The sequence below is a fragment of the Atractosteus spatula genome, chromosome 14 (assembly GCF_055471065.1).
Source record: "Atractosteus spatula isolate fAtrSpa1 chromosome 14, fAtrSpa1.hap1, whole genome shotgun sequence".
Lineage (NCBI taxonomy): Eukaryota > Metazoa > Chordata > Actinopteri > Semionotiformes > Lepisosteidae > Atractosteus > Atractosteus spatula.
The window spans coordinates 7,654,385-7,672,996 of record NC_142719.1 but is presented as its reverse complement, the minus strand read 5'-3'; the positions used below and the strand labels follow the sequence as shown (position 1 = coordinate 7,672,996).

The window sequence follows — 18,612 nt, the reverse complement described above, 5'->3', positions numbered from 1 at the left end:
GATCAGACTTTCGATATGCATTACTGTTTTTATCACTAGTAATTGTTTTGTTGTCGCTGAAAGAACGTGAAAGAGTTCCGCCGGTTGGGACAGCGTTGGTCCAAAAACTCCCGTTTATTTTGTCAATTAAACCCGTCGATTCCGGGACCCCGGGCTGCGACGCTGTTGAAAATAACATCGTTTCCTTTGTCTCAGAAACCCAGCAAACGGGGGACGGTGTTGTATTACACCCTCATATTTACTTGTGCGGCGAATCTGTGGAGAAAGGTTAATGTTTCTCTGAGTGACAGAACAACTGAGAAATTGCCTTAACCGGTCCCTCGAGCCTGCCGCGAGATTAACGGCGTTCTTCGCTGTTAATTTCAGAGCGCAGATGGGGAAGATTCGGTCCGCCTTTCACCCTTCACACCCATCTGCTAGGGGAATTCTCTGCCACACGGATTTCTCTACATATCGTCGTTATTCAGGCAGTCTGATTAATTGCCAGAGTTGGAGCCGAGTATTTTAAGGCCATCTTTCTGAACCTGTAATTCATCCCACTTATGAAATGGAAGCAGTTTAAATCGCGCCTCCGACTCCAACACGCACATTCATACTGCGGGACATACACACCCGCCTCTCCTTTTTTTTTTGCGGAATGCTTTTGTTAAGAGGTGTGGCCATAATGACCGTGTATCCTGTTTCAGACAAAATATTCCCTTTCATTGTTCTCCCAGTGCTTAGAATTCAGTTATTAAGTCTATTTGGTCCGACATTTGGAAAATTGCATTTAATATCATATAATTAATCTACACCGATGACTCGTAATAATTATTAAATGCAATGAGTAGTTTACACTGTTCATACATCATTTTTCTGTGGTAAATGTTATATTGCTTTCATGACGTTTTTTTTTAAACGGAGTACTTTGTCCTCCTCGCATCACCGGAGACTGCTAGTCCCTCTTCTAAAAAGTATTCACCCCCACCACTGTACTACCACAGTACTACCGCCAAAACAGTACTGCACTTTGGCCTCTCCTTTTGAGTCGGGCTAGAATGTCGACTCACCTGAAGGCTGAACCCTGTTTGCTCCAGCCCACGGAAAATCAAATTTAAAATGTGAAGGAAGGGGGTAACTCGTAGTCTGTTCCGGACTGATACTGCTATATAGTGCTGGGGACCTCTAGCGTTCAGACCGAGAAGTAACGAAATCCCCTTTTCAGGAGTTGTGAGTACAATACCGTGTGGACTTCTCTGCGCAATGTATTGGAAAGACTGTAAAGAAGGGGTGACACGATACCACTTCACCATATCAAACTGGTGGCACTGTTATTATTACTCCCAATCATATCATATCGTATCTATCAAACAGAACACGTGTTTTAATTATCTGCGCCAGTTTCTACGGTGCGTTTGAGCACATAAAACAAAGCATTTTATAATTATATGAAGTGTTGCTGCGTATATGTATGCGTATATGAATTAAAAGAGGTAGATACATCTTTATTGAATCTCCGTTTATTAATATTATTCCTGTTTTTCTTGTTGATGATAACGCATACAGTATGTGAATGGACTTCAACTCTGAGATATTTTACTGTCGCAGATATTAAATAATGCACAAACTGCTGGTCTCAATACGTCGCCATTAAGTCACTGACAGGGATGTTACCCGTGCGTTTGATTTGACGCTGTGGAGAGAAATTGTGGATGTGACGTCACCGCTCACCTGTGGGTGGGTGCGGGGCTTACCTGTATCTGCAGGTAACGCACAGGACGGCAAGGCAGCCGAGCGCCGGCTGATTGTCTGTAGGAACTGGGATTAAACTGGGCTGCTACAGCCGTACTGGACCGACTCAGTCGTCTGGCGTCGAAAACGGCGACTCCTCGTCTCCCCTCAGCTTTATCTGAGGGGAAAGTACAGGAATTGGAAGTTAAACAAGTTGCACAAAATACGAGCAAAGGAAGAATACCGCTTGACTTCCGGAATTAAAAAAAAGAACAGAAAGCAGAAGATTACCTCCTATGTGGTAAGTCGGAGTCAAAAATGAATCTGGACAAATTCATTGTTGCACTTTTCTCTACGCTGCCGAGAGACCGCGCATTTCATTACATACAGCTGGATGAGATTAATCGTGAGCATTCGTCAAAAAAAACAAACATCTGTTACCTCTATTCCCTGCGTTTTGGATGTTTCACGACCTGAAAAAAAACCTGCTCTATCTATACAAAGCAGCTTTGCAAAAACAACAACAACAACAACAACAACAATATAATATATACTGGGCCGCAGAGCAACTATAGTTTTCTGAATTGTAAATGTGTTTCGAAAGTGTTTTGCAGCCTAGTACACTAACAGTAACCATCACAGGCCCCGTTTACACAGTGTGGAAACAGTAAATTCAAAGCTGAAACGCGTTCCGCGAACAAGGTGGTATACTTCATCACACAAGTAATAATGGCTGAGTATGTTAGTAAATACGTGCGGATTAGTTTTGCCGAATTGTTTGCTGCATTCGTCCATGGCGCGCCTTGGGCCTCGTAGGGTTTTCTTGCTCTCGGTCAAAATACTGTGCACTGATTATAGGGTTGATAAGGAAAACCTTTGAAATATGTGGACATTAACAAGTACTTGTGTACAAATACACACCGAGACCCCCACCCCCTCCATATTTAAATTACTACAGTACGGTATACTCTACTCTCCGGTAGCTGCAAGCAGTATATATGGGCGGTGTTTTGAGGTCGATTTGTTACGTCCGATTTGCCTTTACGTTCCAGATGCAGTTCATTTTTCGATTAGATAGGACCGTGATATCATTAGACGCGACAGATTAAATCTGAAGCTACCGATTGTGACATACGAGGAAATAGAAGAGGCCCATTATGCCTGCGCTTTCTTCGGACCTGCATGTTGTTGCGTTGCGAATAAATGGGTTATTTTTAAGTTACCCAATCGACGCGAGCGATTGAAAGCTGTTCCTGAAAATACTTTTAGTCTACTTCTCTTTGTTGCTGTAATTGTAGGAACAGGGGTTTGTTAAGTTCGATGAAAGCTTCGATGGATTTGCCGAGGAGGTGTTCTCACGCGTTTAATTCGGGTCAATCCACGGTTGCTCATGGGTGTCATTCTGCAGCAGTTTCTGAGGAGCTCCTGGGCATCTTTGAATATGCTGCACACTAATGATGCCCGTGTCCATGCGGGATAAAAACTGCAGAGGTGCATTTCGTGCGGCATGCCATGAAATAACTCGAGTTTCAAACCAACCCTTCCCTAGAATAACACACCTAATTCCAGAATTCCCACACCTGTCACGAGCAGAACAACTTCCAGCATATACTGGGGGGCGTACGATCAGTGGGGCTGGCATCCCAGAATGCAGTCGCCTGTCCCAGCCTGAGGAACAGAGAGTGGGCCTCTCGAATATTTGATGTTCTAAATGTCTTGCCAATAGTTACTGCTTTGGCAACACTGCAATTCATTGGTCGTTCCAACAAAGCTGTTCAAATGCGATTGCAAGTTTCTGGAATCAGACTATGCATATGGTAAGAAAGTACCGTAATTTAGGGAACAGATGCTACATTTTTGTTCATTTCCGAGTTTAGTTAACACATAGCCTTAATGTGTTTGAAGATCAAGAGCTATACCAGTCCACACCAGCCTTAGGAACAAAGGGAAGGGAAACTGAAAACCTGTGGCTGTGTTTGCAGCGTTGTAGTACTAACTCTAGATCGGCGTGTGACGCTTATTGAATTGCATTGGAATGTCGTTCTGAAAAGAGTTCCTTGCACAGATCATGCTTTCCGTCTGCACCATGGGGTCGATAACCGCTGCAGAACGTTCTACTCTTCTGTCCTCTCGTGCTGCTGCAATGACCAGGGTTAATGGAACTAAATGGCAACGCATCCAGGGGAAAGCATTTGGGTGGGATTAATTCGCTCATCCTGAAAACAGGCCCGTGCGATGAACGCTTTTGGTCTGTTGTCAGGTGGCTTTATTTTCTCGTTCACTTCTTTCTGCACAGGGTGCAAGCCAATGTATAGTCGTGCAGGTTGTTCTTCAGAGCCAGGCGGGGTGTTGCTGTGTAGCCTGCACCACACACAGACTTTGTGCAAGACTGCCACGAGGGTCAATATCACTGCAGGCGTCTGTCGAGATACTAGGGGCTGCGAATGAGAACTTAAAGGATGACCAGTGACGAGTTAGGAATTTACTAGGGACAACAGCAGAGAAGTTTGTCTTAACTTGCTTGGTTAATGGGCAGCCACAAGGCCACAGGACAAGGCCACAGGACGAGCAGGCTCGAACCCCAGTCAGAGAGGAGTGCACCCAGGGGAAGCTCCAAGGTGGAGATGTGGTGGAGGGATGACAAGTGAGGAGTTTGTGTTCCATACACAGAGCTCATTTCATAATGATGGCAGTTAGGAGCAGCTGTGTGAGACTGACATGGCGTTGTTATCCCTCCTGGACTTGAGTCAATAACTTCCATGAAGCGCAGGTCATTTCACACCTCCAAGTCAAAAAGAAAAGGCGGTGTGTCGGCTGTGGAGAAACTTTCAGATGTGCGGGGTCACGAGGGGGGAAAATCGCAACGTGATGGGGGGCGGACAAAATAAAATAATTTTGAGTGCGGGAGAGGGGTGAAAATGGGGCTTATGGGATAGGTGACGATTGTCAGTGGAAGTGTGTAAAATGACAATTGGCAAAATGTACAGTTAAATGTCAGCTTATACATTATAGACCTTTGTACAGTATCTTATTATTCATCTGTTTTTTTATCCTAAGGGTCATTCCATGTGAAATGGATCAGAAAAAAAAGACGTAATTTCTCTCCCTTTGATTTTGCTGAGATTTTCCTCGTAGCATACTTTGCCTTTGAAGAATGGAATCTGTCTTTAGGAGAAATGGTTACAATGTAAACATTAGGCATGGGGGACATCCTGTTCACAAAACAGCTCATAAGGGGTGACCTGGGTTCTGACCTCTTGTCCATGACCGTAACTAACTCTGCAGTTGATCTAGAAGTGTGGTCTTTGTGTCACTTACAAATAGAGCTCCCTTGTCTTTCTATTGTTGCTTATACAAAATATAGGGAGAGAAAAGGTCGTATGATCTTGTGGCCTTTGGCCTCACCTAGGTCAGATTACATTTATTTCCTTTAGGCAGTAGCTGAAAGCACTTTGGTTCATGCCTTTCACATATCAATAGCATGTGGCAACACATCTTATTTAGCATATCTCCCTCTTAACAATCTGGCTTCTTTTTGTGAACATTCAGCCTGTGCAGCCTTTTCTGACGTCTGGTTGCCTCTCCAGCACAGACATTCACAACTTCTTCCCTGTTCTTTATACAGTGCTCCATGATGCCAGCATCATTTCAGCTTACTCATTTCAAGCACGTTTGTTTTGCAGTGTCTTCTTGTATGACCTGAGTTATGTGCATGTTCATTAGATGTGTGTATCTGATATGTTAATTATTTCCATTGCATGTGTGTACATGAGGATGACTCAGCATCATGAATTCAAATGTGTAGTTATTTCTCCTCTAATGGGGTACTGTTTGCATGTCCTTTTTGTCAATTTTTATTAAATCTATGTGAAGGAGGCCCCATTCCCCCAAGAAAATGGTTCTAAATATAATTTTTAAAACCCCAAATGAGTTTTATTCGAGTAATCCATCTGTCCAATGTCAGAAGGCTGCTTATTCCTAATAAAGGTTACAGCAACCGGTAGACTAGCCCAGAAGTGTGAGGTACAAGGAGGAGTTTTAGCCTGGGAAAGATGGGAGCTTTCCAGAAGACATGTGCATGCTCACTCAGTATTTACACCTTAGGGACTCTAATTAACCTCACCTCCATGTCTTTGGAATTTGGGAGAAAACCGGAATACCTGGAGAAATTCCATGCAAACTGCACACAGGAGGTGCCCCAGTCGAGAAACGAGAACAAAGAGGCCGAGTCAACTGTGACACGGCTGGTCTAGCCGGCAGACTGCCATGCAACATTATGGGATTAATGTACAATGGAAGCCTCTTTCTCCAGTAGTAAAGACAGTCTGGGATTCGTTTTGAACATGGCTGTCACTTTAAGCAAATATATTTTGGAAAATATTCCCCGTCTAGCTCAGCGGAGGGCAGCCTGAGGCTCCACTTCACCCTGTCTGCTGAGGATCACCCAAAACAAACTGTCCCACGTTTCAAATTCTACAGACTCCTTCAATGTCATTTACCCATAAAGAGATGTTTGAATGCATTTAGGCTGCCTGTGGTTTTACAGTTTATTGTGAATTCAGTGGTTAAGGATGCACTTGAAGCTACCTGAGCCACACACATTCAGCCTTCTACACGTGATAAATTGTGCACCAATGTTTTAATTGAGTCCACCTAAATTTTACATGGGAAGAGACAGTGGGAGTAAGATTAGTTCCTGTGATTCTCCCTTTGGAAGTTAGCATTGTTTTTAAGAGGCTTACATGCCCCTGTAACACCATGCTGTGTGCTAAACATTTGGCATTTTAAATAAATGGAGGGGAAAAACATTGAACAGTGTACTAGATAAGATTGGATTCTAAAACTCTGCAGTCCGATTTCCAGAGCTGCATTGTGGTTAGCCACAGATTCTTAGTGAGCCTTTTTGTGGGTGAAAGGAGACCAGCAGTGTCTTGCTAGAAGCTGTTATTTTGCCCTGGTGAACCTGACCAGACACTCAGACCTACAGATAAAACTTTACCTGTCCCACCCAGCAGACGGCTGTGGTGCTGGTGAGGTATCAAATCAGCTCATCTGTTCTACTGTAATTCACGGGGACATGGAGGTCAGCACTGTAGTTGTGGTGTGTGCCCATGCTTGTTTTCCTGTTGTTTGTTTATTGCTTGGTGGTTCTTAGAATTGGTCCCAGTTTAGTGTTTGTGAGTTTCTTTTGCTACCTAGTTGTGGTAGGCATTCAGACTTTTTGGCATTCCAACCAAAGCAGAAAGTTCAGTCTCCATTAATGAACCTGAATAGAGGGAAAGGGAGGATTGGAAGTGTTGCAGAATGGATGTCTTGAAGGATGGTGTGATGCCAGTTTGTTTGCACTGCACCCCTCCTGGCAATCGGCTTTGAACGGCTTGTCCTGAAGGTATGTCTGGACAGCTGTTACTGCAGGACACCCAGGAACACTGAGGCATGTTCATGGTGTAAATGCAGGGAAAGGATGAAAAGTGAAAGATACTCTATGCTGTGCTCAAATGAAATAAAAAGGCAGAGAACTACAGGCAGAATGAAGATACTCCTGGGACTAAGCCCTTTTCCACTCTTTACTATTGAGACTTGTTTACACTTTTTTTGTGAAAAAACTAAAATAAAGTGAAGGCACAGTGCAGAAATGTTACACACTACGGGTTTAGTTGGATGGCGGCTCTTGGCAGTATGTTTGAGAGACTAATACAGTGTCACTCCAGATCTTGGCTCTCTCCATTGGCTTTTCTAGTTAGAAGTCTGTATTTTGTTGCTCAATTAATTAATACTAGTGAGCATGGATTGAAACTTTTGCCGGAAAGAAAGCTTCCTGACTGGCTTTGATCATGGGTGGAAGGGTCTAGGGGCGGTGTGGTGGCTCTGTGGCTCAGGATCTGCGCCTGTGGCTGGAAGGTTGGTGGTTCGTATCCCGCGGCCAGCAGAGGAATCCTACTCCGTTGGGCCCTTGAGCAAGGCCCTTAACCCCAACTGCTCCAGGGCCGCTGTGTAAATGGCTGACCCTGTGCTCTGACCCCAAACTTCTCTCCCTGTCTGTGTGTCTCATGGAGAGCAAGTTGGGGTATGTGAAAAGACAAATTCCTAATGCAAGAAATTGTATATGGCCAATAAATTGATCTTATCTTATTCTTATCTGAAAGGGACTTTTCCGAACCTCTGACCTCAGATGTGAGGCTTTTGACCTCGTGAATGCTGTGCTCTCTCTCATGTGTTGTCTCTCTTCGCTTTCAGGCCTGGGAATTGGTGAGCCATGCCTGGCAGCAGTGCAGGGAGCCCTCAAAAACCCCACTACCAAGTGCAGGACAGGACCAGACAGGTGGCCGATAGCTACCGCCATGGAAAATCTGTCTCCAGAGACAGCAGTAGCAGCAACAAGGAGCCCTACAGGGAGTGTTCCTACAGAGAATATTCCCCGGAAATGAAAGGGACCAGGAGGCCCCCTCCTCAGCAGACCAGGAAAGCTCACCCCAGAGATGCCAATGGGAGGGAGTCGGAAACCATCGGTTTCATCCCAGGCTCCGCGGACAATCCTCCCAGCACCCAGACCTGCGGCTCCTGCACCTCGCTCGGCTGGAGCGGCTGCAAGGCCCTGATCTGCTGCATCTTCTCCTGCGGCTTCTACAAGACAGAGCCCAGCATCTACATCCCCTGCTTGGACAGGAACGAGACCTCCACCGAGGACGTCAAGAGCTCCCAGGAGCCAAAGCGGCCGAATGGCTTGGCTTTGTCCAATCCCACGTCCGGCATCTCCCTGGAGACCAAGCACAGTAAACCCCCACTGTCCGACAGCTTCAACTACCCCGACATCAAGTTCAAAGGCGAACGGGTGAAACTTGAGGGACGGGTGAACGTCCCCAAAAGAACCCCTTCTTCCAAGTCCGTGCAGAAGGGGGACAGCCTGCGTCCGTCCAGCTCCTACTCCCTGGAGGACCCCGATCAGTACCTGGATGACCTGAGCGACTGCGGCACGGACATAGACTCCCTCATCACCAAGAAGCTGCTGGAGCTCTACAAGCTGCACCAGATCGACCAGCTGGCCAAGTGCACCTCCGACTCCGTCTTCTTCCGCAAGACCAGCGAGATCACCGAGCTCATCAACAACATCGCCCAGGACTACAACCTGGACGAGCAGGACGCCGAGTGCCGGCTGGTGCACGGGGTCATCCGGATCAGCACCCGCAAGAGCAAGCGGGCCGCCCCACAGAAGTCCGACTCGGCGTACAGCTCCGGCAGCCACGTCCGAGAGCCGGGCCACAGGGCGGAGGACCGGGGGCGCCGTGATGGCACCCTGCCCGACAGCGGCAACGACACCATGATCGAGACGTCTCTCACCAGCCAGGAAAGTAAGGCCGGCTCCCGTTTCTTTGGCGTGATGGTGTTCCCATTCCCAAGGATTAGATGTGCGTTTCCAGACTCTTGCTGGAAAGTGAGGTTCCCTTGGCCTAGCAGATTTATTTATGAGCTGCGGGCCTTTGGGCAAATTGTGCTGCCCAGCAGAGGACATACTGTATGTCTTAATCCCTCTCTGTGCATGCAGTAGTTTCCCAAAATAAAGGAGCAAACAAGAAAGCCTCATTACTATTTGTTGCCTTAGGTTCACAAACCTGTAACCTCAAGATCCTAACGTGGCTCACTTCCATCCTTTTTATTGTACAAAACATTTAATGGACTCATAGGGGAGAGGGGGTGTCCTTTATTGCTGAATGTCCATTAAATTACAGATGATGCTTTTAACAGCTTTTACTTGTTTTTTAACTATTACAATCAACGCAGTCAATAAAAATTGTTCCTGTTAACCAGCTCTTTATTTCATGTGCCATAAATATACGGTATAAAACTCTCTAAGCCATACGAAACACAAGCAGCACACATTGAAGCAACTGACCTACCCCTATAGTGTGCCATATATATTCCTGAATTTTAAACTTATGTAGTGTTGATTTTTAATTCTTTTTTATTATTGGTACAATTACTGGGAAAGTGACATTTCTGATTTTACAGACAAAATTTCCCTTTCATAGATTTTATTTGCAAAATCCAGACTCCAGTAAAGCGAAGTCCGTTAAATCGAGGGTTTACTGTATTTTTGTACCACTATCAGGCTGCTCATCTAAGGTTTGGCAATTAAAAAACAGTTCTGTGCTGCCCCCAATAGATTGTAGCTTTTTACCTTAAAATCAAACTTCTGTGGCATATTTTCATATGTACACATGACAGGTTAGCATCAGATCACGGCTCAGTTGGTCTGTGTGGATGTACTGTGTGGGGTTTCTTTAGGAACCCTAAATAGGATATCTTGAACATCCCTGTGCACAGATGTTCATAAAGGAGATTCCAATTGACAGGAGATATTTACTGAGTTTCTTGGGAGATTCTGTGCACTCTAGGGTGACTGTGCGTATGCAGTATGCAATAGAGATGCAAATGCAATAGAATTATTCCACCTGTACAGTTTCACCATAAGTAAAGATTGTATTAATAGTTCAGTGCTAACATGCACAGTATAAAGTTCCTTACTATCCTTTTTTATTAAACAGGCCTTGTGCATCGTAAAAACAGAAACTGGATTAATTAATGTAATGTACACGTTCGGCATTGGGAACTTGTAGTAAACGGACATGCAAGTACCCCCCAAACTATTTGGGAATATTATTTTCCAGCAGAACCTCCCTGGGAATTATAATTGTTCTTGATGTACACGTGCCCATCAACTGAAATTTTTTATTTTCTGTCACTTGAAGCGGATCTGGACGTCAAGATATCGGAACAGACGTCGTCGGACAAACTAGCGAGACAGATGAGGCACAGCAGCAGCCAAGGTAAGATACTAAGACTTTGCTGTTGTTTAAGGACTTACACTTACAGGGCCAGACTCAGCACTGTGGTGCAGGTTGCTGTTCATGTTCTTTCACACACAACAGGCCAGTTTTGCCCTGTTTTCCCAAATGTTTCCTGCAGCTGAAGGTAAGCAGTTTTAATATTTTCTTGAATTTAAGTGATGCATCGTGTTAAATATGTGTAATGTTTAAATAAAATTTTAATATTTTCAATATAATTACAATATTAGTCTAATAATATTGTATATTATACAATATTAAGAGTATTTTTATTCTCTCTTTTTCTTTTTATGTGCTGTTCTATTTCTGTTGATACTATTTGTATTTCTGACAGACCACTAGGTCAGAAATATTTAAGATGAATGCAGAAAAACAGAAGGGAAATGGATAAAAGGTTTTGCTGTCTTCGGTGCGTAATGGGCTTCAAAATGTTAAACAAGCCCGATCTGAATCCCCACTGGTCTCTCCCACCTGCTCACTGGAGCTTTATTTTCAAAACCTGCCTTTTGTGCCTTCCTTTCTAAATCCACCTGCTTCTCTAGTGGGCAGAATGGACAACAGTACACAGAAGATCAATGCAGTAATTGGAGAAGGAGGAGCTACTCTAAGGGAGCAACAGGGCAATACAGAGCAAACCCCTGCATTAGGCAAGACTGCCGTAATGTAGCTGCTTTCCATCAGAACAAACCTCTGAGACAGAGGGGTGATGGGGGTGGATGGGCGTGATTATTGCCCTCAGTCATGGAGGAGTTTAACAATGGCGTATTATATTTCCGAGAGCTGCCAGAATTTTCTCACTCTTCTGCTTTCATCGTCACATTCCGAAGCATCGGTTTTCACAGGTATTTGGGAACGTGAGGCTGATAAGGCTACCAAAAGACTATTATTGTTCCTTGTCAGAACCTGAAACGCCTTAGCCTTAAGTCTTCTGTTACATGATACCTACTTCTGCAGCCTTGTGAGAGCCGTTATTAACCTGTGGGCTTTTTAACAAGATGTGGGTTTTGTGCAAGCTTTGACCTCTTCATTTCCATGCAGAGGATGCAATAGAGAACATTATACATTTCTTTTCATGATTTAGCTTTCCAATTATGTGAGATGACTTCTTTAACAGAGATGATGAGATCAAGTTCACGTAGTTATTAAGAGCTTATCGTGAGTTAGAACTATGCATGAGTCATCCTGGCATTAATCAAGATTAGAATGAACAGAAACCATGAACCCGAGGGCAAGAGTAGAAACTACAGGGAAATGTATTTGAATTGCAAATAGGAGTCACTTCTTTACACAAAGGGTTGTGGGAGTCTGGAACAAGCTGGCCAAATTGCAGCTGATACCGCGTGTTCTTTTAATAAATGGAGTATATCCTTGGATCAAAAAAAAATAAGCTGAATTATTTGCATCTGTTCTTTCTAGTGATTATTGAACAATGGAAAAACTAGGGGATGCCAATAAAATGTAGTCTACCCAATGTGATGAGATGTAATCAGGCATTCGCAGTCCGTTTCATCATTGATGTTGGCATAAAAGTGATGTTAAGGTGGACATGGGATTTGACAGGATTTCTGTCCAAGCCAACACTTCTGTGCACTGAACTACCACTCCCTACTTCCTCTTTTTTTGCCCTTGCTGACCTCACCAGGCAGAGCTGCAGGTAGAATTTCCTGTTCTACACACTGATAAGGATTAGAAATCCCTTTAACTGTGCTTCCTCGCTCTGGTGTGCTTCAGTGGAACATAACATTAAGACAGTTTAAATTAAAGAAGGTCTTCCAGTCTAATCAATCCCATATGGTAGTTCATTAAATAATTGATCCAAGACTCTCTCCTGCTATTTCTAGAAAGAATCCAAGGTACCTATATATCTATAATTACGATATGGCTGGGGAGTTTGTTCAATGTACTTCAGGGTTTTGAGTACTTGTATCAAGTCATTTCGCAATATTCTCTGCTTAAGTTAAAAAGCTTCAGTTGCTTCTGTCCACGTAGGACAATTTCTTAAGCCACAGATGGTATCTGACAAGCTTTTTCACACAAGACATCTGAATGTTTACTGATTTTTTTTTTTAATAACTAATGACAAAGCAAAATTTCTGTGTTCTTCGTCACATGAGGTTAGATTTATCTGCTGTTAGGATTTGGTGAGGACTAGAGGAATGTCAGGTATGCCTTAATACCTGCAACCATAGAATCTTCAGAGGGTGGGCTTTCTTTTTCACATCATTGTAGATGTCAGTGCATTGCTCCTAGGAGTGGGGGACAGTTTCCTGGCTAAATTCTACCCTGGGATGGGTCCCCCTTTAGTGAAACTGATAAGGCAGTGTCTCACCTCTGTGCCTGATGTGCTGTAAAAATCACATTTCACTGATGGATGTTTTGGGTCTCTCCCCTAGATGTAAAGCATTGCGAGACGAAAAGGGCGATATAAATGCAATTCATTATCATTAAATGATCTATGAAAGAAATGTAAAATGAAAAGGCGGTTGGCTGTACTGAGTGGCTTTCTGTGGGATCTGCTCGGTAGACACACCTCTGTTTCCCTAGCAATCTAAACCTGTCCTGGTGAGCTGTCAGTTTTAAATGACATCCTATTTGAGGCTTTGATTCTTTGCCAATATAATTTTCCTGAGGAGTTCCTTGTATGTTAATGTGTTGCTCCCATTTAGAAGGAAGTAGCTTTTGTTTAAAATTATAAGAGTATGTAGGTGGATTTCTTCAGCGCTTATCTCTGCAAAGGTAATCAAAATAAAATAAATAGTTTATCTTTTTATGTAAGTAACTTCTGTGAATGTATTAGTTATGGTGTTAGAAACTGGGTGGAAAACTGAAATCGCTGAGTCATTATATCATATATATATATAATATATCAGTACTTGGACTGCAGTCTCTTTTTTAATGTACTGATTCCTGTTTAGTAATTGGCCTGCCTTTGTTTTTTCCCCATCCTGGTCACTTTCTGAGACACTCAAAAGGAGCATAAATCAATTTGCTTGCTTTAAGTCCTATCTGCTGCATTCCAGTCTGCAAGCTGCATTGGTACTGATTTACTAAAGTTACAACCCTGAGCACATTTTCCCCACCATCTGATAACTATGGTTATCAGGAGATACTGCTGCTAACACATTGCGGCCAACAGGACTCACTTCATAAAACCATTACTGTTGGCCAGTAATTGTTTTAATTATTCACAGATTGACCAGCAGTAACAATAAACTAACAGCAGGTATAAGACTTAGTGTTACATTAAGTCATGTAACAAACAACATGTAGCCGACACCCTGTCTACACCATTTTTGCAGTTTCACATCAAGAATAAACATACATTTGTAAAGCTGTCTTTTCTGCTTTTCATAGAAATGGCGAAGATAATGTGTTTAACCCAGGAATGATTAATGACGGCAGGTTATATACTTCACATGTACAGAAGACTGTGCAAATTAATTAGCATTAAGGAGCATGTGTACTAACAGGACAATATTCCTCTTTTGTTAATGAAAATTGTACTATGCAATAATGTTGTCCCAAGCAAATATACCAATATTTTGCAATATTAGGAAATAGTTTACAAAATATTGCATTTCAAAGCAATCTTATCTCATTTAAGTGGTGCTAATAGGTTTCTGTAGTTTTCATTAATTTCTTTTTTTTTTTTACAACAGAGCAATGCGCTATAGCAACCTAGCTAACCAGTGACGTCTGAACATCCATCAGGGCAGGGGTGGGGTTCCCAGGCCTGGTTCTGCAGGACCCCCACACCTCCCGACTTTCGTTCCACCTGAGCACCCAATTCAATTACTGAGCCCTTATCGGACGTGATGATCGGCTTAATTGGAACTCTTCACAAATGTTCAGGTCCTAAACGTGTGTTTAGGAAAGAACTCAGATGAATTGAGAACCGTCAGGCTTGGGGGTCTCCAGGACCCAGATTGAAAGTCACACAGGTCTGACAGCGGTCTCCGCAGCGGGCTCTGAAATTGTGTTTGGTCATTGCTGCGGTTCAAGGTCAAACTAGTATTGTGTGCATTTTGTCACCTGTCAGAGCAGTCCCTTTCTCCCATGCTCTGATCCTTTCATCTCAAGCACTGTATAAGCATGCCTCTTTTTGTACTTCTTTTAGTTCTTTGAAGTAGCCTTCAATGCCTTTTTTCCATCACACCATGGTGATGACTTGCTGTTGTGTGATATTGTGGCTGACTGCCTTCCCTGTGTCACAGGTTACTCCTCGAGCTCTCCGACAGGGAACTACGCCTCTTTCCCAGACGCCGAGACGAACTCCTCTGGGACCCCTCTGCTGGATAAATACTTCCGAACGTGAAACATGCGGGGAGCGCAGGTCCTTTTCACCGGAACCCCTTTCCTTGGACACTGCCGAGACTGTTTAGAGCCAGATGCTGCAATGGGGGAGGAGGGAATGAGGCTGCACCCCTCCCGATGGGAGGAAACTCTCAGCTTGTCGAAGAGAAAATGCAACTTTCCACTGTCCTCAAGAGAACCTGGACTGCCTTAGGATACATAGAATCTGCAGGCAGGAATGCCACCTGTTTTCAAATACACAATTCCCCGAATGATTTTATTGGACTCCCTGGAATCTGGTACCTTGTAAAACCAATGTCCGTTTTCAGCAAAGTTCAGGTGGGCATGTGATGTGGAAAACGTTTCTGAGCCAGGAGACAACTTGTGCTGGTGTTTGCTGTGGTGTCCAAGCCTTCTGTTGCATTTTACAGCTTTTCAGCAGTGAAAACACTTGGGTATGTGCGTGACATTTGAGCTCTATGAATGTGCCTGTGCCTTCAGGGAAAGGAAAACTTAGACCTAACATTTTAAAATTGAGGGAGAGAGATTCTCACGTGGCCCGCTAAGTAAGCCACTTACCATTGCATCACCTTAGCAGACCCTCATATGGCTATTTCTTGGACAGCATGAATGAGTCGGTCATTTCTCTACCTTTGCCAAAGTCCAGAGGCAGACCTGGCTTTCTCCTGGGGTTTTGCCCCACAGCATATCTGATTGTACGTGGTACGAGGGAGGGAGGGAGGGAGGGTGGTGTTTTTCAAAAAAGGAGTATGTGAACATGCTCACTCCTAAAGCCAAGAATGAGGAACATTTGGAATGGTTCTCAGGTAGAGTAATATTTGTACTCCTTTAAAGCAAATTTGTGACTTGAGGCATTGCCAAAATAAGGAGCCCAAGCACTCTCAACAGACTGCAGATGCAAACTGAGGCACGAATCTTTGCCTAGTTAATCTGTATTCATTTTAACCCACTGCTTTTGGACCCAGAGGCATTGCCGATGCCTGGACATGTTTTTGGAAAGGGGAAAACTTATCTCTGTGGGCAATACTGGTAGTTTTCTTTTTTCCATTTGTTCTTCTGAGTCTCTCTGTGTTGCTAGAAATAAATAAGAGGAAGTGTCAGGTTTCTGATATTGTCTTCAGTTCCCATTGTTTCACCTCTTTTATAAAGTCACTGGAATGAGAGGGAGTGTTTGTACCAGAATAGTGCAGTTTGCTACAACATGGGATCAGTGCTTGAGGGGTGCAGTGGTGAATTACTGGATATGTAGTTCTCAGCGCTCTGCAAGGCAGTCACGATCTGAGCTTTTGTGGAAATTGTTTGCACACCTTTCTGCCTTCATGTCTATGTATAAGGTATAGGATCTGTCCATGAATGACCATGTAGAGAGAGAACTTAATGATGCAGTTTTATGCCTGGTCAAAGACGGGTAGTTTGAAAATCTGTGGAGGATTTCATTGTAACTAAACGATGTATTTTATATTGTTTTATTTTGTTCTGTGCCTTTTTTTGTTTGGGGGTTACATTCTCTCTCTCTGGGTGTGTGTAGAGCAAAGACAAAGCAAACAAGTGACTGCCGCAGTCCGTCTAAAGCCCAACTTTAAAGCTTTTTTAACATTGCATTGGATTTTGTCCAAACTCTGTCCAGTTAATTTTTATGTGCTTAACGGGGGGGATATCTCGACAAATGCATCATTTTACATGACTGTTAGCACCTTTCTTTTGTCTTCAGTGTTGCGTGTGTATTGTGCAGTACACAGTGCATATGGAGATTGTCGTTGAAGGACTTGAGAGGTGATCTTCAGGCACTGCTGGTTCTGAGGCACACTTGTCACTGCTGTTCTTGCGGTTGTTAATAGTCTGAATGCACTCGAAAGGAGGGCTTTTACCACTACATGTAGGTGACCGAGTTGCTTGTGAATTGGACTAATCTTACATTTTTAAGCTCCGAGAAGAAAAGCACTTTTCAACACGGCTGCATTTGCTTCTTCACAATTCGTTTAGAACGGGTTTCCAGAGTAGAAAAGGTGCATGTTCTGAAGATGAAAGTCATGTCTCAGAGAGAGAATACTATAGGTATATTATTTTTCTTAGGCAATAAGATTTTAGGAACCAGTGTTATATACTGTCAATTGCTGTGATGCTCGTCTCTTTCGGCAACAAGCCGCACCAGGCTTGTTTCTTCTCTTAATGGCAGTGACTAAGTATGCCATTAATGGAATATCTTTGCTGAATATCAGGCATGCCCTTTGCTCGAGTCTAGTGTAAATAAGCCAGGTGATCCTGTGGTCTTTTTATTCCCCATGTGTTATTTTTTAAAGTGAATTTTATACTAAAATTAAAAAAAAAAGTTTTAATTTTTTTGATGCCCTTTGCTTTATTTTTATCAAGTGGCACAAGTCCGTGCTTTGCATCCGTACTTAAGGAAAGCGTGTGGAGAAACATCCCGAGAGCCCCAGCTCGTTCTCCGAGCGCAGAGCGGGGCGAGGTGCGGAGCCCTGAGATCTATACCGGTCACGGCGGCGGCTCACAGCTGCGGTCGGCCACAGCGGGATCTTTGCAGCTCCTGCTTTGGCTGGCCGCCAGACAGACTCCTGCCCTTCCTCTGACCTCTACAGAGACCGGACTTTGCTCAGAGAAGTCTGCCCTGAAAGGAATTGCAGGAGCTGAGGGCTCTGAAAAATGCAGTACATGGACACCGGGGGATTTCAGAATGTTTTTTTTATGAAATTAGCAGGTTCTTGGTGAAGTGCTTTTGTCCTTTTGTCCTGTTGTACAGGAAAGGCAATCATGATCATGAAATGGGAAGCAAGTCTTCAGTTCTAGCGCAGAGCAGAAATGAGTGCCTGGCATAGCCATTGCTAAGGTTGTGGCTGACGTTTGTCACACATGCACTGTAAATATGAAGATGTGCGCAAAGCATAGATTGTTGCCCAATCTGTAAGCCCTGCCTTATACTTAGGGTTGGTAACATCGAGCACTGAAAAAGACAGGATTCCTAATGAGAGGGAGGAAGAAAAACCATGCCTGGGTAGTTTTTCATTGGCAATTTGGTCAGGAGTCTCCAACCCAAGCCACCCTTACTGATCACCTCTTTCTTAAGAAGACCTGTGAAGTTATTGCTGATCTTGTTGGACCCCACCCAGAGATGTCGGCACACGAAAAGTCACAACTGCAACAACTGTGCAGTGCAGGAGGCTTGGTTGCAGAGATTTTGCAGGTTTAATAACAAAAGGACTCTCATCCTCTCCAAACCCCTACCAGCATCCAATCATTGACCCACACTGGAAAAGCCCTTTACACACCCACCCATGTGAGAATGTAGATTCGCAACCCCTTACCAGTAATCTCATGATCTAATCTAATTACCAGTGCACCTATTTATAGGCCATGGAGACCCTCCTCCTCCCCCTCCCCTGTTGTCCTGTACTGACGGGCCGACTGCCAATAGCCTGCCCTACTACCAAGAAATCCTGCACCTTGAGGTGTACGCAGTCTCTGTTCTCATGTGATCGCCACTTTGTCTTTTTTTGATCAATTCACTGCTTTAGTTGATCACGATGAAATTTTTCAGAGTCCTTCGAGTTTGTCCCAAGTGTAACTTGGTGGTTGAGAGTTAACCTGTAAAACCTGTTGCACAGGGACTCTCCAGGATCAGGGTTAGACACCCCTGCCTCGAGGTTAATAAAAAAGAATCTCAGGTTTTCAAATTGTCCTCTTGTTTTCCTGCTTTTATTTGACAGTTTCTACAGTGAATGTTAGACAG

The 18,612-nt window shown here is 43.8% G+C and overlaps 1 protein-coding gene across 2 annotated transcripts; it reads left to right on the top strand.

Annotated features, from left to right (window-relative positions):
* The first annotated feature begins 1,738 nt into the window (after positions 1-1,738).
* kdf1a (keratinocyte differentiation factor 1a) lies at positions 1,739-15,540 on the top strand. 2 transcript variants are annotated; one of them, XM_088932646.1, is made up of 4 exons: positions 1,739-2,011; positions 7,948-9,059; positions 10,458-10,535; positions 14,768-15,540. In XM_088932646.1, exons 2-4 carry the CDS (start codon positions 7,967-7,969, stop codon positions 14,866-14,868), a joined length of 1,272 nt encoding a protein of 423 aa, XP_088788772.1. In that variant the 5' UTR covers positions 1,739-2,011; positions 7,948-7,966; the 3' UTR covers positions 14,869-15,540. The 2 variants fall into 2 exon arrangements, with proteins under 2 accessions (XP_088788772.1, XP_088788770.1); XM_088932644.1 differs by lacking the exons at positions 10,458-10,535; positions 14,768-15,540 and having other exon boundaries at positions 7,948-9,669.
* The last annotated feature ends 3,072 nt before the right edge of the window (positions 15,541-18,612 follow it).